This window comes from Hippoglossus stenolepis, chromosome 20 (genome assembly GCF_022539355.2).
Source record: "Hippoglossus stenolepis isolate QCI-W04-F060 chromosome 20, HSTE1.2, whole genome shotgun sequence".
Classification (NCBI taxonomy): Eukaryota; Metazoa; Chordata; class Actinopteri; order Pleuronectiformes; family Pleuronectidae; genus Hippoglossus; species Hippoglossus stenolepis.
This window is the reverse complement of record NC_061502.1, coordinates 5,937,854-5,964,571: the sequence shown is the minus strand read 5'-3', so window position 1 is coordinate 5,964,571 and position 26,718 is coordinate 5,937,854. Positions and strand designations below refer to the sequence as shown.

General features: G+C 43.4%; 1 protein-coding gene across 17 annotated transcripts in view; it reads left to right on the top strand.

Moving 5' to 3' along the window:
- The window catches only part of LOC118099626 (neurexin-3b), a 280,728-nt gene that overhangs the window by 215,596 nt on the left and 38,414 nt on the right, over nt 1-26,718 (top strand). For all 17 annotated transcript variants that reach the window (XR_004694317.2, XR_004694316.2, XM_035144315.2 and 14 more), the window contains one exon: nt 20,863-21,034. Coding sequence is in view for 15 of the 17 variants with exons in the window: in XM_035144315.2 (XP_035000206.1) it covers nt 20,863-21,034 (172 nt within the window). In the remaining 2 variants the exon portion in view is untranslated. The remainder of the gene's footprint in view (nt 1-20,862; nt 21,035-26,718) is intronic.

The window sequence follows — 26,718 nt, the reverse complement described above, 5'->3', positions numbered from 1 at the left end:
AAAACATACATTGACGGCCAATCAGACTGAATGAAAAATACAGAGCGACGGCACATGAACTTCCATCAACCACTTCAGTTCCCCCCCACCTCGTCTTGCTAATTCGCGCAGTGAAAGATGCAGCTGTTGGATAATTGAAAACACTAGCGCAGACGCGGGCTGTGGAATGAAATAAGTGGCTGTGGATGGTAAATGTTGCATTACACGTACGATGCTGTATCCATTTTTCCATCACATACGTTACCTTCATACATACACTAATGCCCGTATATTTTAATGGATTGATGCGGTACAGATGCATTATTCATTCACTTCTTCACTCTTTTCTGCCTCTCTCCATCCCTCCACCAGTGTCTGTTCCCCCGTCCACCCGCCTGCTCTCACTCCCTCTCCTCCTGACAGACCTAATACAAGATGCTTGATGTGTACCTGTGTGCATGAGCGCATATATGGCCGTCAAAGTACTGCCTCTATCAAGTTACCCTACGTCGGCAGGGAAAGATAGATATTATCGAGGTTATGGCTCATGGCCTCTGATAACATTACAGCGTCTTATTTGACTTTGTATTTCCTTACCTCCCACATTTGATTCCCCCCACGGAAATAAAAAGCCGGGAAAATATGCCCGCAGCTGTTTTCGCAACTAGTTGCATGCAGTACATGGAGTCAGCATTACTGTAACTTTGTTGATAAATAAGTATTTCACTGAAACTGTGCAGCAGAGCCATTTTTTTTATCCCCGCCGCTTTATCGTTCTTTATCTTCCAGGTGACACAGCAGACTGTTATTCAAACTAACAAAGAACTAAAAGTTATCATTGCAAGAAAATTATTTGCACTAGCACAAGTTGCTTCTTATGAGGTCAATATATATTAACCATATTCCCCCGGTGGTGATTTTCACAGCAGGCTGAGCCGAGCTGGCACCAGATGGTGAGTGCAGATATGTGCGGAAGGTAAATCACTACATGCTACAGTAGTTACATGCATTAGAAGCCGGGAAACACTATACGATCATTAGGATGTTAATGTGTTTGGTATGGACTGGTTTAGGAACCACGCGGGTCAGACGATACAAAATGAGCTTGGCCGTTAGTTCATAGATGTCGGCAAATGTTGCTGATGTTGGTGTAGCCATGGCTGCATCAATGTCATTTCCAACCCACAACAACATTTTCTATGTACCATGTCGCCTCCATGTCCGGATTATTTACAGTCCACACAGCAGACAATACTTTGGCATACTTTGGCTCCATTAGCTTTTAGGATTCAATCTGTTGCCACTGTTCTCTTTTCTTCCTGAATGTAAGATATGCAGAGCTAATTGCTACGGGTCTTTTTCATGACAGACGTTTGACGCATCGCAGTAGGAAAAGCGCAGGTGTAAATAATACAGTGACCAACCACCTCAGTGCTCCGGCAACTGAATGTAAGCACATGGGATTTTGGGATATGTCCTAAGATGACTGATGCCGACGTTTCTTCTTGGGAGGAGAGTCTCTGGAATAGTTATCGTGCCTTCATGTTAGTTTCATTTGTATCCGGTGGCGTTATATTTGCAGGTTGTCCGTGCATCTCTCATGAATGGGAAATCTCCAGAGAGCCTAGAGGAAATGTTTTGGAGGATAAACTGATTAGATTTTGATGTTCAAAAGTCAAGGTCACAATGACCTCACCAGGATTTAGGCCTTAACCCAAGAATGCATATGCTTATCCGTACTACATATATTACTCTGGACGCACATTGATGTAAACTGCAACAAGTTGGATGCAAAATATATATGACATAAGCGTCCAGGAATCGCTATGACACTAAAACCTCTATAGCACTGGTGAATTATTGTAGCTGATGACTGAATGTATTCAAAATTAGCTGAAATATCAGAAAACTAAATTCCGACGGTGGCCCTCAAGCAGACAGGGCAGCAAGATAAGCTAATAACGCAGAGCCTGCCTTCGTTAATATTCTACTTTAGTGGAGCAAAATTGCAAAAGAAATTTGCAATTAATTACTTCCCGCAAACTGACATGCAGTGAACATTGGACTTAAAGATCCCCCTGGGAGCGTGCAATTAAGTTTTACTTGTTTTTTAAAATGAGAACTTGTCTTTCTCTTTTGCAATTTTGCAAACGTGGAGCTTCTCCAGTGAGAGCGCGGTTGAATATTAATGAATTGCAACGGGAGATGAGTTTATCTTTTTATACGTGTCAATTACAACCCTCTCCCTCCTTTTGACAGTGCTGTAGGATTTTGTTTTATATAATCTTTACACTGATTAATCGTAAACTCAGTAAAATGTTTGTTCTCAAAAATAAATGATCTCACCGTGTAGCCAAAGGGTATGAAAGGCTCCAGAGACAGAAGCAAGTTATTGGAGTGTTGATTTAAACTTATTTGCTCCCTGGTTTAGTAATGTCACTGGCATTCGTGAGATGACGCAGAATAATCAAGGCAGAGGTTCGGTGCCTGTGGTTATTAATAATTCAAAACTGCAGCTTGCACCTTCACTTTGACTGAAAACACAGGAAAAGATGCCCAGGCACCATTAAATGCACATTACACCGAAAGCCTTTTTGCACCTTGTATCTTCTGAAAACAGTACATGCATGGATACACACAAACATATGTAGCACAAGCACTTGCACTCTTTATTTCTCCCTCTGTGGCTCTCACACACCCACACACTCTTGCTCTGACTTATTCTCTCAATATGACCATATATTGTGTGTGTGTTTGTACATATACAAACACACACACACAGGCTCCTTCAACATATTCTCCCCACTGTACATTGGCACTGATTCTCCAATATACATGATACTTCTGGGACAAACTGCCTGTCAGTCAGTCATGTCAACCAAAGGCTCGTCAGGGGGGAGGTGGGGGTGGTTTGTAGCACACACACACACACACACACACACACACACACACACACACACACACCCTCTCACATTCTCCCACCCATAGTGCAGGAGAGCAACAGCAAGTAATAACCGCTCAAGCTAGACAAACAGAGCAACATTATTACAATGTACCCATGTGGTCGATGGCCTTAGCCCTGGCCTCAGCCATGTATATTTCATGGATTAAGATGAAAAATTCAATGAGAGACAACAAACAGTGTACGTCCCTCTCCCTACTTTGCTCCCTGACAGCTACTCCCGCGGGGGGATGCTCATGTTTTCACAGCTTCGTGATAGGACATGGATCCCATTTTCAGAGTGATGAAGAGACAGAAGGAGAGGATGAAAGAGACAGGGTATAGAGCATCGTGTACATCCAAAAGTAGAGTAAATACAACAGGCTGAATGGCAAAGAATAGGTGGAGGAGGTGGGAGGAGAGGAGTTGAGGAGGGAGATGGAGAGATGTGTGTATTTTAGAATTCAGAGCAGGATCACAGACACACTTGGCTCAGATAGGTCTCAGCACACAAGCACATTGGCTGTGAATTCCAAATTATGTGTTGCCTTTCTGTCTCACTTTGACATCAACAGCACCCCCCCCCCACCACCACCACCACCACCACCACCACCACCCACTTCCTCCCTCTTATAACCCCCTTCTTTCTACTACAGTGCCACAGTGGTGTTGTTCTCAAACTAAAGGCTGGATCGGGCGATGGCAGCTGGTCAGCCAGTTGGTCTGAATTCAGCTGCAGTGCGAAAAAAACACTCTAACCCGAAACCTAAAGCTACAGGTCGAGGTTGAGGTTATATTCACAGAGGTGTCGGCCGAATGTGGCCAATTCTGTGGTGGCCACTTTAACTTTAAAACTCTTAAAACTCTTAGAGATAAATTACATCTCTGTCTACTTTAGGCCTCTTTGCGATCGTTATTTGTTTTGATGAGCTGTTTTTGATTCACTTTTAGGTTGTTTTCCATCATTTTGTAGTTTAGAGTCGTTTCAAATACAAAATATTTCCAAATGCAGAGCTCTGTAAGCTCTTTTGGTTTGAGGAGTGATACCTGCGCAGGACCAGACAGCACAGCTAACAACTGGTTGACCACAGCGCACCATTTAGCTGCTAAAACATCAGGTGTTTCCCTCAGCAATTGGTAGAGACCAAAAATGGAGAAAAAAGAGCAAATCTTGCACTGTTTTCTAACATGTTCACAATATCCACTTTAGTATCCGGGCCAACGCTGCTCCTAACTACACATACATCTGCCTTAATGTAACTGCACTCTCTTGGATGGAGACAGATGCTCTGTGAGATCAAAGCGCCTCACTTCAGTCAGCAGCCGCATCATTTTATAATTTCCTTCTCTTTACCTGGCTGCAGACAGCCCTACGCTATGTGTGCTTGAGTGATGAGCGGGACAAGCTTGTGACGAGCATCTAATGAAAGATCAGAGGGATTTGGAATCGATTGAGGTGTATCTCACACAGAGGGCTAGGTGCCGTCTCAGCTCCAAAGAGACTCGTAAAATCCTCCCGCAAGTCTCCAAGCTACAGCCACTCTCTGCCCCTCGGGCGGCTCAGGTGGGAGAGACAGAGAGCGAGAGAGCAAGACGGAGAGAGGGGGAAGAGGAGAGAGGGAAACCAAATAATAGAAAGAGATTCACATTTTAGCAAATGAACTCCCTTTCGGATTATCGACAAGGACGGGGGATGATGAATTGCTGGCCCGCTGAAGTGATAAACGTCAACATTAGAAAATAAATCTAGCGGGAAGGAGGCAAGGAAAAAAAAAAAATCTTCTGCTTTCAATATCAGCGAAAGTGTTGCAGATCGGGACGCTCAGAGGCACATATGTGCACACTGCAAATGTATTCATGGCGGATTAAGTGCCTGCTGGTTAAAAATAAATAAATAAAAAGAGCAGCAATAAGTTGTTTCTTTTCTCTCTCTCTCTCTCTCTCTCTCTCTCTCACTGATAAAAGGGGATCAAATTTGAGTGCGAGGCTCCTTCACAGATGGAGTGAAAATGTGAAAGTGAGTACCTGTGCATTTTACCGAGTGCAGTTTGTATTTATTTAATCCTCCCATTATTGACTTTCACCCTGACAAAGCTCTATTGACAGGGAGACAAAAAAAGACTATATCGCTTTTTTATGAAGCTGGGATCATCACAAAACCAATCTATAAGGATAACAGATATTTCCTACTGGATGGCTCTTATATAGAATTATTATAAGCACTGAATCACTGAAGGTTATAGAGATTTTTATTGATCCTCAAACGTTCTGGGCAGGCAGCGGGGCAAATGGCCAAGGACGTGACAGCCAGGTCTTCCATCTCCACATATCTTGTTCTGCTCCTCCACTGCCCTCAGCCATTCCCTCTGTCTCTCTCTATTGTGGAGAAGAATATAAAAAAAAAAGCATATTAGCTATTTTTAGTGTGAGTTCCAGTTTTGCAAAGCACTCCTTTTGTAGCTCAGCACGAACACACGCACACACAGACGCACCAGATTTCCTGTCAGGTCAACGCTGGCTCCAAAGAGGCCACAGACCCCAATAGGTTCCAGTCTGATTGGGCGCCTGCGTCAACCAATAAGGTTACGACCTTTTCATCCCGACATACTTAATGTGTATGCACGTGTGTCATTAGGTTCGAGGTTATTCTGTCTGGTTTATAGATTCATTTTTCGGTTAAGGATCAGGGGTTAAATCATGAGGAAATGAATGAAAGACCTCCCCCTCTGCTTTGAATTATCACATTTAATCAATACGTGATTCTCTCTGTATTCTGCTAATTATTTTCTGATGGTGTGTTCGCTTTACATTTTCTGCGATTAACTCCAGTGGACCTGCATTGGAACTATGTCACAGTAAAATGTAAGCGAAAGAAATTAAGTTAATTCAACACTGATGAAAGAGAGGTAATGCTCTATTTTACAGGTCCCATAATTTTCATCTAATTGGAGATGACTAAATATTCATAGGAGTTTGTTGGCAAGGACTATTTAGAGAATCACATACTGAGTGAATGGACCCAGTGTTCGACTGGTGCATGTTCAGTTTCAGTGCAGCTCTCATCAGTTAGTGTAAGCCGACGTCAGGACACGTTTTAGCTCAGCTGAACATGTGTTTAGTTCCAATTTACAGGCAGCACCAAATGTGGAGGATGATCATTTGAACAAACACACAAATACTTCCCTCCTTTTATTGCATCTCTGCTAGTTTTACAGTCATCCGGGTTTTAGGAAAGGCAGTTTATTGCAATGGGATCAGTAGTACTACTGAGCAAGTACACATTATTACATTATTACTCATGGGTCAGACCTCACCTTGAACTCAGCTTCATTTTGAATTCATCTACACCTGTAAAGCTTTGTGAGCCATACAAGAAGTGAAAGCTCCAATATATCAGCCTTTCCAAAAAAAATATGAACCATACCAGAGCTAATTACTGACCTCTGATAATGTCTATGTAGCATGTGCACATTCAGTATAAATTACAAAAAGGGCCAGGGCTCAACATGCACTTTGTGTGTGTGTGTGTGTGTGTGTGTGTGTGTGTGTGTGTGTGTGTGTGTGTGTGTGTGTGTGTGTGTGTGTGTGTGTGTGTGTGTGTGTGTGTGTTGTGGTGTGTGTCATGCATGTGAGTGTGTGTGTGTAGAATCGAGCCCTGTCTCATAACCCCCACCCACCCCCTGTCCTTCCCTCTTGAAGATCTAAGACTATGGCCATTACTGAGTCAGCACAAAGATGACATGCTAAGACAATGGACACGGGTGAAACCCCACCACGCTCCATGAATTTCACAAGACCCCTTTGATTAAGCCTGTTTGAAGTCTGCAGAGCACATGGTTAATTCATTCTTCCCACATTATCTTTAATTCATTCACACCTTGCTGGAACATGCCAGTCTGGCCAGAGACGAGAAAGGAGAGACATGGTTCCCCTGACTTCTTTGATTGTTTTCCTTCACTTGGCAGATTCACTTAAACAGTATCACAGTATTCCGTCTCTCTCTCAGATCAGAAGTATGTTCCTCACATATGGAGACACATGATGCAATTACGCATGTGTTTTAGAAGAAGCTCGATTTGGCTGTATCGCAGTGTTCCTGGTGCTGATTTGCCCCAACCTGCACACGCATTGGCTGTTTTCCAGCAGGCCTCTGCCCTGGACAGCAATTAATGTCATTTGGAGCGAAGAGGGACCTTGTGACTCATTACATATGCCTTTTGCTCGGAAAAACCTCCAGGGGGCCTTCTCCTCTTGTGTGCCAATGCAGCCACTCGGGGGTTGGCACAAGTTGGATAACACTCTAATTATAAAATTCACTATGAAAAATGTCTTCTGCAATGCTGGCAGGGAGGAGATTAAACCTTGTTTTGGCTTCATTTAATTTGAGCTCCTTGTGCCCCCAGACTATAGCTACTGTATGGATTCTGTGGGCTTCTGCCATTTGTGCAATTATTCTCTCTCCCTGCAGTATAAGTTTTTGTTGACAAGTTTTGCATTTCTGAATGGTTAAAGTTTCCAAACGTCTTGTAGATATTTGTCACGCAGCTCACTGGCAAGTGAAGAGGGAGAAAGATGATGAATGTTGACAGCGAGAGCCATGCTTTTTTTGACATGATACAAAGCATTATCTGACATTATTACACTAGCTTAGCTGTCAGCTCCAGCAGAAAGGAGGGATTGAAATACATCATGCGCATTTTTATGCTTTAACCTGTGGCAACAGTCTTGCTGAATGGACAAGGAGGCCCATCTGTGCCTCGCATGGCTGATTCTGGTGGACCTCCCCTCTCGACTACTGTAACCTGTTCACAGTCCTGGCTCAGTGGAGCGCACGCTGACAAATAGCAGGAGGGAGAGGGGAGGGAGGAGGTAGAGAGAAGGAGATAGAGGACAGAGACAGTGACAGCTAGAGAGGGGGGAATGTTGATGGGGAGAGAGAGCAACAGACAAGGGCTAGGGATATGGAGAGAGAGGGAAAGCAGATAGTGGGAGAGAGAGTCAGCGCAGTGTGTCTAATCTCCCTTCAGGGACGACGGTGTAAGGACGCCTTCTATGACAGATAAACTCGCCCGACAGCAAGCCCAAAGTGACAGACACCCACTGAGCCCGATTCAGCCCAGAGTCTGCACAGCATCTGGCACAGGGAGGGAGGCAGCACCTAGTTTCCATAGAGCTGAAGAAGAAGGAGAAGGAGAACAAGAACAATAAGAAGGGGAAGAAGGAGAGGAAGAAGTGGCAAGTGGGCGGTTTTGCTAGTGGGGCAAGGGAGGTGAAAAAAGAGAGTGAGTAATGTTTGCTCCACTGTGGCAAACACAGATTGGGAAGAAAGCAGGAGGAGCTGTTGTTGGTTTTTTTTGTCTCTTTCTCTTTGTCTCTCCTTATTTCAATTTGTTTGAGAGTGTTTAGCTTTAAAGAGAAGGTGAGACCAACCATATGATTCAGTTTGTTTTTGGAGATACAGATTATGTACACCGGAGCCCATGCACGAACAAGCTTTCTATCTCCGTTAATTCCCTTGGAGTATGGCATGCTCACTCGACATTAGCGAAGGGAAAATTGCCTTTGAAAGACTCTGCATTTATATGTGTTTTTGTCAGGCTGCACAGCGCGTTCTCTTTCTCTCTGCAGCTTAGTTTTTAAGAAGAAAAGCAAACACTGGTCAAATTGTGAAGATTGCTCGAGGGGAGGCCACAGAGGAAAAGTTGAGTTTGTATTTAAAAGAAAACGTATTCAAGATGAGGCTGTTCTGTGGCGTTTACGGCATTTCATAGACTGGGGGCTTCTTCAAGTAACCAATCAAAGGGGGTGTGCATCAGACACAGGTCCCACCTCCAAAGTCCCAATGTCGAATGTCGGGCGGTCAATTTTGAGGGCACTAGGAAGGTTGAGTTCGTGCTCGCCTCAGACACATGCTCACTGAACATTTGCAGAAAATGTTTGCTTGTGAGTGTGCGCCTGGGATACGCCATACTCGTCCTTTTACCTGACTTCAGCTTATCTCACACGTGTCAGAATTGACATGAGAGTATGCACGCCTCTTTCAGCCTTAACTATGAAGTCGTGACTACTTCTGAGCAGTCATGGTGTCCTGTGGCCTGCGTGCGTGTACATTTCTGTCTGTGTGAGGCAGCAGCGAGTGTTGTGCAGTCCTGTTTGGGAGCTGAGACACGAGCCGACCTGGGACAGACCTTGAGAGTCGCTGTGACATTTAAAAACAACCTCCCACTGTCTCACCGAGATAGACAATATATTTGTCACTTCCTCTGGCTCAACATCCCCTGCCCTCTTTGAACCTCTATGCAGTTATCTCTGAACAGAAAAAGATAAAGATATGTGTGTGCCAACACACCTTTCTGTGTCTATATGTCTTCCTCTGACACATTCGCTCTTTTGGTACGTGGGAAAATGCATGAAAGCACTCACAGGATTTGGCGTCACATCAATCATGTTTGCACACAGTCACACACTGCTGTTGCATTTATCAGTAACCATCACAATTTTTCACACCCACGCATTTAGAATCCCATAATCGCAGTTTAGATAAACGCATCGGCTTCTTTGATCATGCACGCCGACACGCGAACAACAGGCGACACGCATCAGCATGCATGCACGGCTCCCAACATGCAAAAAGGCATCGCTATAATCAATCATTTGGAGCCCCTTATTAACGTTAATGGCATTTTTCAGAATTACATTGGCATCTTCGTGCATTCCAATCACCTAGATTTTATGCCTCCTCTCTGCGGGCAGCCCCGTTAATTGTGAAAGAGGAGAGCAGCAATGAGTGCTATCTACTGCGCTTTTGATACGCACTTATCTCTTAGCAGTTTCATATTATGGGAAAGAAAATTGCCTTTAAAATGACTGGTGCCTTATTACTTTTGGGCCAATTAATTTCCTGAAAAAATAATGCCTTTTTCCAAATAGCAAGGAAAAAAATAATAATTATGAAGAATAATTGACAAGGAAGGACAAGAAGGCGGGGAGGATGTAAGGAGACGTGAAAGAAAATTGACTAAATACTTGTGCATGATCTTTTTCAGAGAAGACTCGTACCTCAGCTTGACGACAGCTTGCCCTGAAAGTGTCCAAAGCATTAAAGAAGTAGGGCACTTGCCTCAATGTTCCTTGAAGTGGGAGAGACAAACCGGCCTAGATTTCCTCCTGTTTATTCAACCATTTTAGGTGCTGGCTATTCATGTCTCCATTTCAGTGCTCTCCTTTTTTTTTTTGTCTCCACATTTTCTATTCCTGAATATTTGTTACTTTTGTTTCTTTGTTTGTTGTGTCTCTGCCTTTCTCCCCTGTGCCCTCTGTTAACATCCCCCTCTCAGTCACAAAACTTATATGAAAGTCACTTTAAATGGTTTTGACACGCTCAGACAGATGCTGATGCCGAGACACCCCACGCTGCCTCGCAGCAAGGGGGGTGATGGCTTGACTTATCAATAAAAAACAAAAACAATTTGTGGTTTTTGCTTGAAACAATAGTCTTATCGAATGAATACATTACTGTATTTATCGCCCACTGACACCCTAAATACAATATCCCTCCATAAACTAGGATAAAGTCTAACAAGTGATCAAACAAAGGCTTCAGAAACTCATCGTCTCATTATGCATTCTGTGGACTTTGGTTTGGTTCCGGTTGGTTTAACACAGCTCTAATGCAGTTCATGAATTTGAAATGAATGAATGCAAAGTGAGACTTGGACTGTTGACCAGTATCAAGCTGACATGACAGCCATGCACACAGAGATGGCATATGCTGCCCAGTGTGGCTCCTGAGCCGTCACTGCAGGAGAGTGTTCACTCTGCTGCCGCGTTACGTTCATTCAGGTATTCATTCACACAGTAGATTAGATCCGGATGTAACAAGTACATTGACCCATTTACTGTGCTTAAGTACACACTTTACTGAAGTTGATTCATTTTCAAGTACTTCTCACTTTTACTCCACTACATATATCAGCAAATATCTGTGCTTTCTACTGTACTACATTTTTACAATGGATGTTTTTTTTTTCATCTGCACCCCCCCCACTAAAAACCTGGAAGAAGTATTCAGATCCAGAGCCTTAAAGTTGAAGCACTAGTGCATTAGTTTAATGTTTCCCCTTAAAAACTATGTTTCAAGTAAAAGTCCTGCATTAAAAATCATATACTATGTAAGTATGATGATGAAAAAGTACTGGCTCTGTAATAAAGGTCCCTAGCAATAGAGACATAATTATGCAGGTCATTGTTAGATTGTCAAGACTAATTCATCATCTCATAAGTAGCAGTATTAAGTACGGTATCATAAAATGGAAATACTAAAGTGCAAATACCTCAAAACTGCACTCAAGCACAGTACTTGAGTAAACGTACTTAGTTACTTTCCATTCTTTGACTCATTGTTGTGACGTCAACACGATTTGTTTGGTTTACAATGTGCAGGAACTGTTTTGTGCACATTTCACAAGCTCCACTAATATGTATCCATTGCAGCAGTGTTTATAGCAACTGGAGACACGCTATCCTCTTACCAAATCATAATCTCTCCAGCAAGTTCAAGCAATTACCCTGCAAATGGTGCAAATTCAGACCCCAGCAAGCCGAGTCTTTGCTGCTTAGTGTGAGGGAGTGACCCTCGAATTGATATTATCATAGAGACTCGGTGGATTTGAGACCAAATGAATCCCCTCTTCAGTGGGCGATCAAAGATGGAGAAATGGAACGTAGAGAAGGTATAAGGAGAGCAGTCGGGAGCGGGACACCTAATGCACTCTATTTTCAGTTAATTATTTCTCTGCCGCTCTCTCCTCCTCACCTCATAGCCTCTCTCGCCCTCGCTCTCTTTTTTTTCAGGCCTCCATTTTCCTCCTCCCCGCATCTTTTGTCTCTCTCCCCTTATTCCTTCCCCCTCCATCTTCATCCCTGACACCTCGGCAGGCGAGGTGGAGAGGAGAGTCTTGATCCCAGGCAGGTTACCCTTGGCAACAGACCACCCACCCCTCCTGCTCCCAGCTTGTTTCGGGGCGGTCATGCTAGTTTTGGCGCCAATATTGGCAACTCTTTGCCTCCCTCACGGAGAACAGAGGAGGCCCTTTTTTTCTGCCTCATCATCTCCCGTGACTGGGGGAACAAGCCGCCCTCCCCCTCTTTCCCTTTGCCTCGCCCTCCGCATTTCTACACCTGACATAGCCGCAGAGGCGTCAGAGCACTGTCTATTGTAGACGGCAGCCATTAGCATTGGCATTTTAACACCTGTTCCCTAGCATGTGGGTGTTAGCGCTCCTAATTTTAAAGCGGCGTGCATATCCAACATTGGACAAACTAGGACTGTGACACGGTGAAACCCCCCAAAAAAAGAACAACAACAACCTGTGTGTATTTGTGCGTGTGCGTGTGCACATTTGTGTGTTAACATTCATCAGGCCGTCTGGTAGTGCCTGGAAGTGCTTGCCCAGAATAGTATGTTTATATAAACAGATGGATGAGAAGCTGTCTCTCTCTCTTCCTCCACGTCTTTGTCTGTCTCTTTTTTTCCCCTCACTCAATGAACTGTGGTTGGAGCTTTGCTCAGCATTCAGAGACGTGTTTGTGGCTGCGGCACACAAGAAAACAACGAGGTCCATCCCAGCTTTCCCCACCGAGATAAATTTGTATCACTTTCTCCAATATTTACCGACTGTTTTGTTAATTGGTTTGATGTGCAGCTACCTGTGATAGCTACCTCTCCTTTTTTTCTCCTGTTTTTTTAATCTCTCTCGTTCCCTGTCTCCCAGTGTGGTTTTGCTTTGCATATTAGCCGAGACATGGTAAGGGGAGCGTGCACAATACAGAGGGCAGCTCTTCAAACAAGCTGAAATCTTCTTTGTGTCTATTCAAATAATTTCACCCCGTGACTCTTCACCAAGCAGCTGCAGTGATGTGAGCGGTTGTGACTGAAGGTATTCTCTGTGACAAAATACGCTGAAAGGTCAAAGATAAAGTCTCTTTGTGATTTTTTCTTTTGTGACACACTGATATCTCTATTCTTGCCTTATTCTGTTTAGTTTCTGGAAATGTTGCACATAGGGTTAGACTTTATATTTCACATGCAGACATTGGAAAGGTGTTCATTTCAGAAGAATCAGGGGACGAGAGGTTGTTGGATGAAATGTGTCCCCACTTGATTTATTGGCTGCTGTTTCATTCTTGGGCTACCAAATAGAAAGTGCTCGAATTCAGCAGCACATTAAATTAAATATCTGCCGAACAGATTCTAATTTGATCACCAAGCTGTTTCAATTTCATTAGCCAGGTCCCTAATGGACTTTCACAGCATATTATTCCATCTAGCACAAATCCCATTCATTGGCTCTTTTTTTTCCCCAAATGAGCCCCCTGGCACGTGAGGACCATGTTGCGCCACGCCGCGCAGTGTGAGGTCACACAAAACCTGCCTTTTCTTTAATGGATGATGGAGCGAAGCTACACTGAATAAATGGAATCAAATCTGAAGCCACGGCGAGTAAATGAAGTCAAACTTGAGATTTATGCCCAGCACCATCTTAACAGCTGTTGCACAACATCAGTCCAAGCAGAGCATGAATAAGGTCACGGCTCTCAAGAGCGTGTGTGCGTGCGTGTGTGCGTGCGTGTGCGTGTGTGCGTGTGCGTGTGCGTGTGCGTGTGCGTGTGTGTGTGTGTGAGACTGCGCAGTCCACTGAAGCCCGATTCTTTTGCATACGGCCTGATTCCATGGCCAGTGCACCCTTTGTGAGGGTGCAGATGAAGGAGTGTAACAGCAGGTCAGGCAGATGAAAATTCATGGCTGAAGTTTTTACCACGCTACCGTGGTTTAGCAAGCATGTCGTTACGCAGTACACATAATAATTACTTCAGGGGTGTTGTACTCTGACCACAAACAGAGATTGCTCAACACTCTGCACCTTCCAATTCATGTGTTCTCTCTCTCTCTCTCTCTCTCTCTCTCTCTCTCTCTCTCTCTCTCTCTCTCTCTCTAAATGGGATTTTTATGGTGAAATGTAAATCAGAGTGATCTGTGGTTATATATTTATTTTATATAAAGAGGGGGTGTAATTATATAGAAGGTAAGAAATGGATACTGCCTGTAGTAACAGCCATACTGTTTACAATAATGTGAATGAAAGGCTTAAACGTTGGCACTCAAATGCACAATTATTCCCTCTTAGCAACAGTCAAACCTAATTTACTACTTTAATATGAGGCAAAACAATGAACAAAAAAAATTGGAGATTTAAGTGTTTTATTTGCTGCATGCTCATATAATACATGTGAGATAACAGGCAGGTGGCATACTCTTGAAGGTTAGAGTGAAATTATGAGAGTGAGATATGCAAACAAGCCTAAGGAGAAATGTAAATATTAAAAATATCTAAGATAAAAAAAAATTATGCAAAAAGGATTTTTTAAGTATTAAAATGCTTAAGACTATATCAGCCTTATATGTTTTTGCATATGTCAATATATTAAATATTACAGCAGTTAATTTCAAAGAGGATGAGTTCACCATCCTGATGACCTGATTGATAGCGTTTTCAAGCGTTTTCATGCAAAATATTACAGAGATATTTATCACTCTCTTTAATGCTCAAAATTAGATAGAGGTTTGACAGCAGCGCAGCAGCGAAGCAGCGCAGCAGCCAAAGGTAATTTCAGGGACAGTGACTTTACTGAGACAATGCAGTCGAGACGCATGCAGTAAAGTAACCGAAGTACTAAAGTAGTGATGATTAGGATCAGTGCAGTGTCAGTACTCCAAGTTCCAAAAGGTTGAAAGTGATAATACGGAGCTGGAGAGAACTCTGCGGTAACATTGATAAATGTTTTCACCGGGCCGTCCGCCATTAGTGTCAGAGCAAGTTACAGCCACAAGAGCAGACAAACAGGAAATAGAGAAAGAGTGGGTGTAAATAATTGATAAGGCTGACCCTGTGCGATTCATATTCTGCGGCAGAGGATCAAAGAGCGGGGCTCAGAGTTTGACATTGAGCCCGAGCGCAGGAGTCAAAGCCATTACCCTCCCCGGCAAACGCTGCTGCTTGTGTTTATATTAAAAATGCAATGACTCTTCTTCTTCACTCTGGGCTAACACCAGCTACCACTCCTGGGCATTAACCAACTGGCTAATGGACTCGCTGGTATTACCACGGCAATTACCTACAGTGGCACTAAGTACAGCGAGGTGGAAGCCATTTTGTTCCTGTCCACTCGATGAAGCCGTTCCTGGCTCTCTCAGGTGTGAAGTATTGTATGTGTTAGACCTCTGGGTTCTTTTAGGTGTGATCAATATTTCAGAGGCACCAGGCCTCTGCGTCGTGTATCCTCCCACGTCACCCCTCACAACATCTCCGCAGCCGATTATGAATGTCTGAATGAGCGTTTGAGCAAATTAATGATTGATGGAGTTTCACAGCTTTCAGTCGAATGTTTATTTTAATAGTGCATTAAGGCTGTCACTGTGCAAAGCCGGGAACCCTGAACTCTGCCACCTCTGCTTCTAATATGAGAACATAAAACTGTTGCTCCAGTGCTTTATTCAGTCCCACTGGAGTATATCTTTACAGAATGAGACTCTTTTTGTGACCTGTCAGCAGCACTGCAAGCAAGCAGCTGCGTGTATATCAAATTGTGCTTTATTCATGACATTAAAATAACAGCTGCCTTTTTAAGACTTTAAGCGCCTTTTAAAGAATTACAAATGAATAAAAAATATTAAAGTCCACAAGATACAGTACACTAACTTAATTTACTCAGTGTATGACGATATTATATAATTACCAACATGGATAATTTGTGAACATTATACATACCATCCAAACTAACTGTGCAACAAACCCATGATTAAACACTACACCAGATAAAAACAAGCAAATAACCCGTGAATAAAATACATTATATAAAATCAAACAATTGTTATTATTATTTGTAGTAGTAGTAATAGTAGTAGTAGTAGTAGTAGTAGTATTAACTCTGTACAAGACCAAACTTCCTTACAGTGTCCGTAATTCAGTGGAAGACCACAACTTAAAGGATAATGCTGGTGTGATGTAAATTCTTCTTATGGTCAACAAATCCCATGAAATCAACAAACCTCCCTGTGCTAAAGTCCTCTTTAAAACTGGGTCATGACTTTATAGATTCATATTTTGGAAAAGGCTGTTATTTCCTTTAAAAAAAAGCAGAAGAACTCCTACTACTACAACTACTATTAGTACTACTACTACTACTCGAGGGTGTAGTGAGTAAAGCAATTATAGGGATCAATTTGCTCTGGAGTGAAGATTCTGGGCAGGAATGGGTGTTGAACTCTTGTCATAAATGAGGGACGACTATGTTCATTATAATGAAGGACATGTCGACCAGATTAGCAGTGTGGCTCCTTAATGTGTTTTTAATAGTTTTGAGCAAAGAGTTATAAGCATTTAAGCCTTATCAGGATTTGTATACACAGAAAATACGTGCTTACAGGATCAGTCCACCGTTCGTTTTGGTCTTTTCTTGGGATTATTTGGACAATAATAAAAAAAGAAAGACGTATATTTACCTCAAATCAGGGTATAGTATGTTTTATTTTTTGAGTGGGGGGGTGTAATTTTACAGATTTCCAGGTTTTCAGTCTAAAGCAGGCAATGGCAGTGTCTATGGATGAATTACCACGCTTGCTAAGTTGTACATTTATTGTAACGTATATTTTCTTTTTAAAAAGTGACATTCTCTGTGTTTTTAAGACTTTCAGTTTCACCAATCATGTTTTCAGTTTCAATTTCAAGGCCACAAAAAAAATATGTCAAGTCCCCGCCTTGCCCGGGGCCTGTTGAGTTGTCAGGACATTCTATACATGAAGAAATGACTTTCACTAAAGGCCAGCGGACACGGACACACACACACACACACACACACACACACACACACACACACACACACACACACACACACACACACACACACACACAAAAGACCTCTCCTGAACAGTTTCTACCCTTTAGCAAATGTCTGACTCGTCTGATACGCACACGAACAGACAGCTACAAATCACTGCGTCGTCTATGACTTATCTCTGTCAATTACTGACAATGAATGGCTTTGGCAGTGTGAAGGCCAGGTGCATCAATCCAGCGCGTCTTACATTGTCCTAACTTCTCCACTGTATTGATTCTACTGCTAATGCCTCAATGATCCAGTTTTGATGCCCCCTGACCGCAAAAGCTAACTTGAGCACTGATGTCAGATGAAAGGGTGGATATGTAACCCAAACTCCCACCCTGGGACATGTTCACATTCTTGATATCAGATCCTCCTCCCTCCCAACTGAGACTTAAAATAGACCCACTGGAGTCATCCCACTACAACTACTCTTTGCCCAGACCAGATTTCAATATCTTTTGAGGGGAAAAACTCCCACTTTAATAACGTTCTTTGACCTGAAAGTGCTTTTGATTGCCCATCTTCTTATAGAGGATATCTGGCACATGTCAACATAGATTGGTTCATTATTCTCTGTCTCGATCCCTCTTTTGTCCACTTTCTTTCTTCTCCCCAGCAGAGCTAATTGTGCTAATTCTACCCATCTCACCTTCATAAAATGGCTCCCAGATTTAAATATCTGTCTGGGGCCTGTGGCTCGACAGAATGACCGTTCAGTGAGCTGGGGATGGGGTCCATAGTGAGCGGCTCATGCCCTTTATAGCAGCTGCCTGCCAAGGGCTGTGATGGCTGTCTGCAGGATCGCCCACCACCGCTTTGAGTGATTCTCTCTCTTTCACTCCGCCTGGGGTGCGCTGTGTGTTGGACGCATTGATCGGCCCCTGAATTGGATTGCGGCGGGCCTGATTACTGATGTCAGTGTGTGCCGAGTCACGTGGGCCCGCCGGAGGACCTCGTGCCGGGCCCAGGCCACCTCGCAGCACAGCGGGGGGGGAGGGGTGTGTGCGCGCTGCTTGCTGGAATTACATTTATTAGTCTTAGTTGCACGGAGCGTGAACACAACATGCCCACACATACTGTACACTTAAGTGACACACAAACAAACTAATCTCATTCTATTCCTGTTGCCTTAAAGCAGTGGGTGCTCGTGATTGGCGTTAAATAGAGAGTGTGGGTGGATGTTACATGATGAAAGGCACATCAACACATTTTTTTTGTGATCTATAGATTTTCTTTTCGGTTCATTTCGAGTTATTTTAACCAACTGGTGGAATGTTTGTATGCAGTTTTTTTTCTTTTCGTTTGACACTTTAAAACAGAGGTTCTGTAGTGCAAGGTTACACTCTGTGACTTTGTTGTGTGTGTGTGTTTCGATGTCTGTTTGTATTCGAGTGTGTGTAAGCTTGGAAGTGATTCTCCGCGCATCATTTGTTTACGCCTGGAATTGTGGCCATCATCTTTTCCACTAAGAGAACAATAGCCACTTTTCCCCCTTTGCTCAGGAGACAATGAAGTGCCTTCCCGCCTCGCAAGCGACAGGCCAATAAAAAACATAATTGGATCTGTCAATCAAACATTGGCGCGGCGTGGGGGTGGGTGAGCGGCGGCAGGAGGGTAGCTGGACAACAGGAGTAGTGCAGAGGAAAGGAGGGGAGAGAGGGGGAGAGGTTTGCCGTCGTGGAGCGATACCGCACACAGTTTCCTCTCTGCACACTGCCCGGAGGCGGTCGGCGGCGGTTACAGAGGTGTACAATTGTTGTGTTTTGTTGTTTGTTTGTACCTGGGCCAGCGGGTGACGATCTGTCTTTGTTTGTAGGTATTAGTGGGTCGGTGATGTGGCTTTGATGCGACTACACTGGAGAGCCGGGGCTGCCAGAGCCTCTGAAGGTCACAGTGGATGTACTACGGCTGATGTGTCTCTCTGTGTTTTGTACGCGCTCGGCCCATCAGACATGTTGTTTTTTCATACCAGGGAAAGGTCCTGTCATTAGTCACAAGGGCCAGGATGCTTTAGTAGAATTTTTCACGGTACAACACACACACTGAACATCACCTTGTCACATTAAATCATCAACATATTTGTGCGTACGCTTACCTTAGCCTGACTAGGTGCGTGGATTATGGGTATTTGCTGCAAGATAAACAGCATGAGCATCTGTTGACTTGTGCGCACACACTCTTTTTTTTATGCGTTTGTATGTTGCTCTTAGTTTTAATGACAGCTACGTAAATTAAAAGACCATTTACAGCATCTCTGACAGGGATGGTAAGTGCGCGTCCAGATATTCTGCTCGTCCGACTCCCACTCCGAGCTCTACCTCAGCTTTTAAGAGATGGCTTTCTCATGTCTATTGTGACACTGTATTCCATTCTTTTTCTATTATTAGCCAAGCTGGAGATTGTTACAAAGGAGAGGCACTCTGACGTCCATCGCATTATGGTGTGCCGTGCCCACTGTAATGCGGCGCCTGTACGTGTTTTTATGAGAACAAAAGGGATGTTTGAACTAAAAGTGTGAGTAAGGTGTTGAATACGGCGCAGGTTCTCTGACCGCATTGGCAGTTAAAAGGATTTGTTGCGGAAACTGCAGCATGCACAGTCACTGAAATGTTTCACTCAGAGTTTTACAAAGGCCAACTTTCTACTTTCCCTAAAAACTTCAAGAACTGTTAAATATGGTGGGGTCTCTGTTGTTTAAATCAAGAGAGGAATACACTGCCCCAAATGCTAAGAAACAAAAAAAAGGTTCCTAATTTAGAGGACGGGAAAGAGACCTGTGCTTTTTCGTCCAAGGTTTTCTCGGTGCCCTCCTTAAAAGGTAAAAATGTAGAAACAAACCTGATTTAAAAGATAATATTTGTCCCTTGTTGATATGATTTTCGTTTCTTTACTTATAAATACAGCAAAAATGCAAAATAGACTTACTCAGCAAAATGTGGTGCTGCAGAACAAAACTAAAAGTGCAAGGACATGCAGGCACAAGTAAAATTACACATTTCATTTATTACTGTACGCTGCAGCTTTCTATAGTAATCCGGTGGTAAGGTATAATATTATATTCTTCTTCTTGGAGTACATTTGAGATTGTAAAACCACGAGGGGGTGGGATAAGTATAGGTTGGCCTTATTAAGTGCTCCTCTACAGTATTAAGAGGCTGTAACATTCAATAGAGGTCAGCAGGTTTAAGTGTTGCACTCTTGCTTTGCTTTTTGTGCCGGCGAGCACCATTGAATCTAGCTTTACTTTATCAAGGTCTATGCTCAAACAGTCAGCTATACAGGCCCAGTGTTTCAGCTGATCAATTAACAATATGTGTCTGCCCCCTGTGCGAGCCTTCCTAATTTTGGTTTTGTTATGAGAAACGGTCCCTCTCCTCCGAGCTCCTAAAGTAGGTAATTACACAGAGAGATTCCCTGTGGGGGATTAAAACAAATGACACAGAAAACACAGCTCGCCACTCACCCAAGTTCTGCCTCCGCTCTAAAACCTCTTGCTTTTAACGCCTACACGCCCATGAATACGCAAACAGTCACAATAAAACACGCTGGCAGCTCATGAAAATTAGTGGGGTCGATGGGAGAGGAGTCAGGAAATGATGGGGAGGCATCATAATTTATGGACATGGTATAACTGGTTTAGCGTAGGGAGCTAAACAAAACGGGTGTTCATATAGATGGTGAGGACCGCAGTGGAATCAGGATGCGTCCTGCCAGTTTTGCAGTGACAGGCGGCAGGGAGCATTACTCATCGTTACAATCTCTTGTGGCAGCCTATTTTCATCACATTACAGTGGTATAATGAAGTGTAGTGTTCTAGCATCCTCAGGTTCTCTGAGTAGTTCACCATTAGCACAAGCAGAGGGCATTCATCCAAGCAGCTTTTACAGAGAGAATTGTGTAATTATTTCATTACTGCACAGTAATACATGAAGGTGGAGTCTTTGTATGGTAAAAGGTCAAATATTCAAAATTTGCTCTTCTTCTTTTTGTCTTTTTTCCAGGAACAAGGCAAAGTAAGTGTGACTTTCAACATCGGGACGGTGGACATCAGTGTTAAGGAGACAACTACGGCGGTAAATGATGGCAAATACCACTTGGTGCGATTCACCAGGAATGGGGGCAATGCCACCTTGCAGGTGGATAACTGGCCCATCAATGAGCACTTTCCCTCAGGTACTGTCCCTCTCTATCCTTTGTCTGTTGAAATTCTACAGTTTGAATAGAATCATAGTCTTGAAACCTCTGGACACCACCTGCTCTTCTTGAATCAAGGGCCACCACCAAGAAGAAAAAACAGCTGACGCAAAAATAATTTCCCTTTCTCCTGTTGTTCTAAGTAAAACATCTCAAAAGACTAAGAGGCATGTGGTCGCTATGCTCCCGTCGCAAATCATTCCTCAAAAAAACTTCTCTCATGCCCTGAAACCTGACTCGACAGGAGCGGGAGCACACCAAGCACAAATCTTTTGTCTTGCAAGAGGCATTAACTGTGCAACATCTGGCCAGTTCATTGCAGGAAGGGGATTGAAAGGGACCAAGAGGCATTCGGTCAGTGGGCGAGCAAGAGGAGGATAGAGGCAGGAACCAAGGGTGGCCTGTTGGCCAGATAAAGCTGCTGCCTGCCTGTATCTCTCATCCCCAGGTCAGCAGAGGCAGCACAGCAGCTGAATACAAATGGGGTCATCAAACAGAACCCGCTCCATTTGGAGACTCAGGCAGTCCCCTTGTTTGGAACAGAGATGTGCCGCTCAGCGAGCTGAGTGAGAGAGTGAGCAAAAGAGTAAGAGAGACAAGGAACTTAAAAGGAAAAAGAAATCTTCCCTACCTTTATTTAACAGTCCATTAAATTGAGTTGGCGGTCCTTGCTCTTTGATATCTGTGCCTCCTTGTCAGGCAGCTTAGGAGAGACAACCTTTGTTTCCTTGTTTGTTATTACCTACTTTTCAATTTCACTTAGTCGAACACAGCAGATGCACAGGGAAGCAACATTGGCACAAAGTGGCTGTTGAGGCAAGGAGAAGTTCGGATGACAAAAGATAATATGAAAGTGCATTGATCTCTGAGGTACAATTGCGCTATAGCAGCAGGACATAATTGAACAGAAACAGATGTATAACAAATAGTCAGTGTTGAAGATTAAGTAGTGTTACGTTACCAGATGTGGAGCTAACGTGAACGGAAACGTGTCCAGAAATACAACTCTGCATCTCTAGCTCAAAAAAAATAAAGAAAAACTGCTGATGCTACCCAATGCTAAGAATATAAATAAATAGGATTTGATCTCTTTCACTTCTGAGCCCTATGCCTCAGCAGCCCTACAGCCCCTAGTTGCATGCCTTCGATGAGGAGAGGACAGCCTCCTCTCCTGGCGTGACCTGGCACGCTGTCTTGGTTTGGTTCAGAACCAGCGCAGGTGATGCTAATCTCTTCTGTCTCTGGCTTTCTTTTGCCGTTGGCTGTCTTTCGCTTTTCTTTGACCAGATAAAGTCAGACAGGTTTCATAACTGTGTTTCGGCCACGGTAACGCTGGAAAATACTGAGGAACTTCAGAACATGTGGCGCACGCATTTACACGAGCGACGTCTCCGTCACGCACAGATTTGCACCCACTTCAGACAACCCGGACTGTGATCAGTCACAGAAACACTTTTTTCATCTCCCTCAAGCTCTCAGCCAAGAATTCTAGTATTCTCCATCTCTAATGGCTGGTAATTTTGCTCAGTAATTTACCTTCTGCATCAGCGTTGAATGGTTGCTCAACCTTCTATCAATAAGCCACTAAATATCTAGGATCCAATGCCAGCCTCCATTTAGAAATCATTGCTTCAGTTTGCGTCTCAGTCTAAGCAATGCACAGTGAGGGCTCCTGCTTTTTTGATTTGGATTCTTTCAAAGTGAGCCCTTTGAGGTCTTTTTCTGTCTGCCTGCCATTGTCTTGGAAAGCAGTTGAGGTCAGGGGATCGAATGCGCGGTAATTTCTTTTTCTCTTCTGCACAGGTAATTTGCGGGACACTCAGTGATAGTAATTCAAACGATGATTGATTTTTTTTTTCTTCTCTTTTTGCCCTCCCTCCCTTGTAAAGGCGTTGTCATCTCATGAGTAATTACATGTCAGGGTGCAGACTCATTGACTGCTTTCTCACACTCTTAACGCTTTAACTTGAAGGCAGCAGCTGCCACAAAGCTCTCAGGTCGTTCAATAAACAGTTACCGGATCTGGGCATGCCCCCTCTCCGTGGAAGGGAATAGGTGAAGACAAAGGTGTAGCTGGATTGCTTGTCAGTCAAAGCTGCTTGCAAAGTAGCCTGTGGAGTGTAAATTGGATGCTTTAACTCTAGTGTTTGCAAAGTTGGCGCACCAATGCATCGATGTGTGTGGTGAGGATCTGCTTTAAGAGGCAGCAGGAGGGTTTTGAGCAACTTTTGGGAAGATTTATGAGCAGCCTTGGTCTTTCTGTGTGTCGTCTGCACATTCTCGCCATATCAGTGTGGGTTTCTCTGGATACTCTGGCTGCTTCCCACAATCCAAAGACATGCAGCTTAGATTAATTAAAGACTCTAAATTGCCCGTAGGTGTGAATGTGAGTGTGAATGGTTTGTCGCCGTATGTCAACCCTTATAATGTGGGCCATATCTAATTTAGGGCATCACTATGAGCAAGCATGATAACAATGTGATCACTGGTAATTTGCTGACATCTATGTTCAGGAGAAATATCAAGAAAGTGAAGACACATGAGCAGTCAGATGAAATTGTACATTCCAATTACACCGCAATAATAAGGAAGAGGTCATCAGTAAAGTTATTATCAAAACTCTCCATTTAAGCATCATTGCATTTTACAGACCTACTATCTAGTTAATGGACTTGCCAGTGTTGTTTACAGTTTCCTCCTTTCGCATTAAGAGATTATCACAAACATTTCAGGGGTTTAAAATGATTTCATTTAGATAATCTCGCTAAATCCTTTTCTTGTTTATTAACATATTTTCCATGATATCAGTTTCTAATGTAATAAAATCAAAATAAAATATATCTGAGACAAAGGAAAGGGGAATTAAACTTAACAAAAGGGCTGCCAGACAACTGAAAACTAACTTGTCACTTAAGATGTTATCACAGTACTTGCCGTCGTGTCAGGAACAAAGGAAAGTGACAAGAACAAGTCGGTCATTGTGAAGAACACAGACACTTAGCCAGACAGGTCTCAGGCACTAATGTCGGCAAGAGTTTGGCCATTACAAATGTGTATCACACTGAGCCAAAGAAAAACCCGCCATGTTCTTTAAAATCCATTCTTTGTGTCAGGGTTGAGCAGACGTTTTCTATCAGTTTGTACAATGAGTAACATCTCCTTGAACGACATTTCTTAGCAGCAGTCATTCCTGGGTGCAGAGCAGTCTGCACATAAAGTCAAAAAGCATTCTGGGTCAGAGTTTTGCAGGATGTCTCTGCGGCAGGCTTTTTAGAAACTCTTGAAAATTGCACTTCAGTATTGGTACACCTGTTGCACCTTTACAACCAGCCACTTTAGGAGGTACATCTGTAACATCTAATGCAAGAAAATACGACAATACAGGTATAAATTCAAAGATAATGTGCAATTGGCACTTTCAGACTGACATTAATGTTACTATTGGTTTATTGAGTTTGTGGTTTGCATTATACTAAGAATTTTTGCTTTATGTGCCACCTCAATTACTGTACAAGTGGATCGTCTGACCACTTTTTCAGCCCTTTGATTTCAGTGTCATCATAGCTGATGCAAAAAGTAATGACATGTGATTACGATCCAAGAACCAAGGATGTAATTCCCTCTCAGCTCACAATGCTTTTTATAGGTTTAAATATCTTTATTGTGCGGTAATTTAACTATTCCAGATTTCCCTTGAGTAATTCTCACAAACAGGTCTACAAAAATACAAATCGTGCATTTTATTGCCGGAAATATCGAGAAATAAGACGGAAGAGGACTTTTGTGCCTCACAGCCCCATTCTTCTACACAACAATGAACCCACACTGATCCCATAAAGCAGTGTTTCCATCAGGCTCCTGCAGCTTACATGTGTTGAGTGTGTTTTTGTGTGTGTGGGCGTTGAGTGTGTGTGTGTATGTGTGTTCACTGCTTTGTCTTTCCCTCTCTCTAATTATTCTCTCCCTCCAACATTGCCCTGTTAGATCTCCATTCTTTTTTTGTCCCCAAATTCCTTTTTTTCAGCCGCGGTTCTCATCCTTCTCCAGTCGGTGTTCATCAGGACTGTGCATCTCTACAATCCTGTGTGCTTTTGTGACAACCCACATTACTGCAGGGGCTTGTCTTTGTTTAGTGAGAGGGTTCCAATTTCCTTATATAACACCCGAATCCCTGTACTCTTTGATTTTGGATTACATGATCTTTTTGAGTGAGTTTGAATCTTTGAATTAAAGAATTACTGGACCGAGCCGGGCAGAAATTGTGCATCACACTTTGCCGGAGCTGGCCGAGGTTCAGGCGTTGTCTCAGATGAATGACCATTAGCCTAACTACTCTGCTTGTGCCTCGGGGAAAATGTGTTTGTGTGCGTGTTCCAGCCTCTGCGGTGGATACAAGAGGGTTGGTCATAAGGAGAATGGGCTTGTGTTCATTTTCTGACTCACACATGCTCTCAGACATACAAAGACCTCCATCCATGCACACTCTGGTACGATTCCCACAACCTGAAACGGGAGCCCTGAAATATCTGCCAATCTTTGTTTTGAAATACAGACAAAACAATTCCTCGGGAGCGAGATAAATCCCCACGCGTCCCCGGGGCCAAACATGATTAGCCCTATCTAAGACACAATCTTTGTCCCTCTCAGAACTCAGACTAAGCTGAGAGTAGAAGCCGCGAGTCTAATTCATTCTTTCAACACCATAAATTTCAGAGCGACCTGATAAATGATGAATTTACTCCCTGGCTTTGTCTGACGTCTGAGGGAGAATAGAAGTAGGATAGAGGGAAAGTACGGAGGAGAAACAGAGGGACATGGGTGAATAGAAAAGAAATGCAGCCACCCAGGGAATACAGAATCATTTAATGGAGTAGATGACTGGAATAAGTTGACAAAAGGGAGAAAGAGCTGACATATAGACCGACAGATGGGTAGAAAAGCAGAGGAAGGGATAGAAGAGAATGGGGAAGTACATAAATCATACCAGAATTGTGATTGTAGCTGAAGAAGCTTGATTTAACCAAGAAGAGTTGAGAGCTGATTGCACTGGAGGGAGACAAGAGAAAAAGAGAATAGCCGGGAGCAGATGAAGTAGCGGAGCAGCTAGATGGATGGTGGGCTTCAGAGAAAGGGAGAAGAGAGAGAAACCTGAGGAGATGGGAAGAAAAGCCTGAGAGAGACCGGGAGGAGGCGAGTCAGGGATGAAAGTCAGGTGTAGATTTGAGAGGAGGTGGGTGGTGCAGGATAACCAGAGGCTGCAACAGCTAGCTATGTAGCTGGGCTGTGGAATGATGATTTTTGGACAGGCCCGTGCTTTGTGAAATGTACTTATCATCCCCAAATGGAGAGAATGCCAGGAGTGTGTCACGGTGGCCATTTTCACAGTTTTGATGCACTCTCAGCACCGGCCCTGTGATGGAGCCCCAGTGAGATAAGTCTGGCAAGTAAAGTGAATGAAACGAAGCGACCAACCAGCAGATGACTGTGACCGTGCCAGTGGGTTGACTGAATGGCTGCCACCAAAGGGGACACATTTAGACGTTGTTTTGGCTGGGGGAGAAAAATGGAGGCGGAATGCATTTGGGCTTAAGGAACGCAATTTAAATAAAAACACAAAGTATTGTCAAAAAGTAGCTGCATCAGTCAAAAACACACAGCTCAAT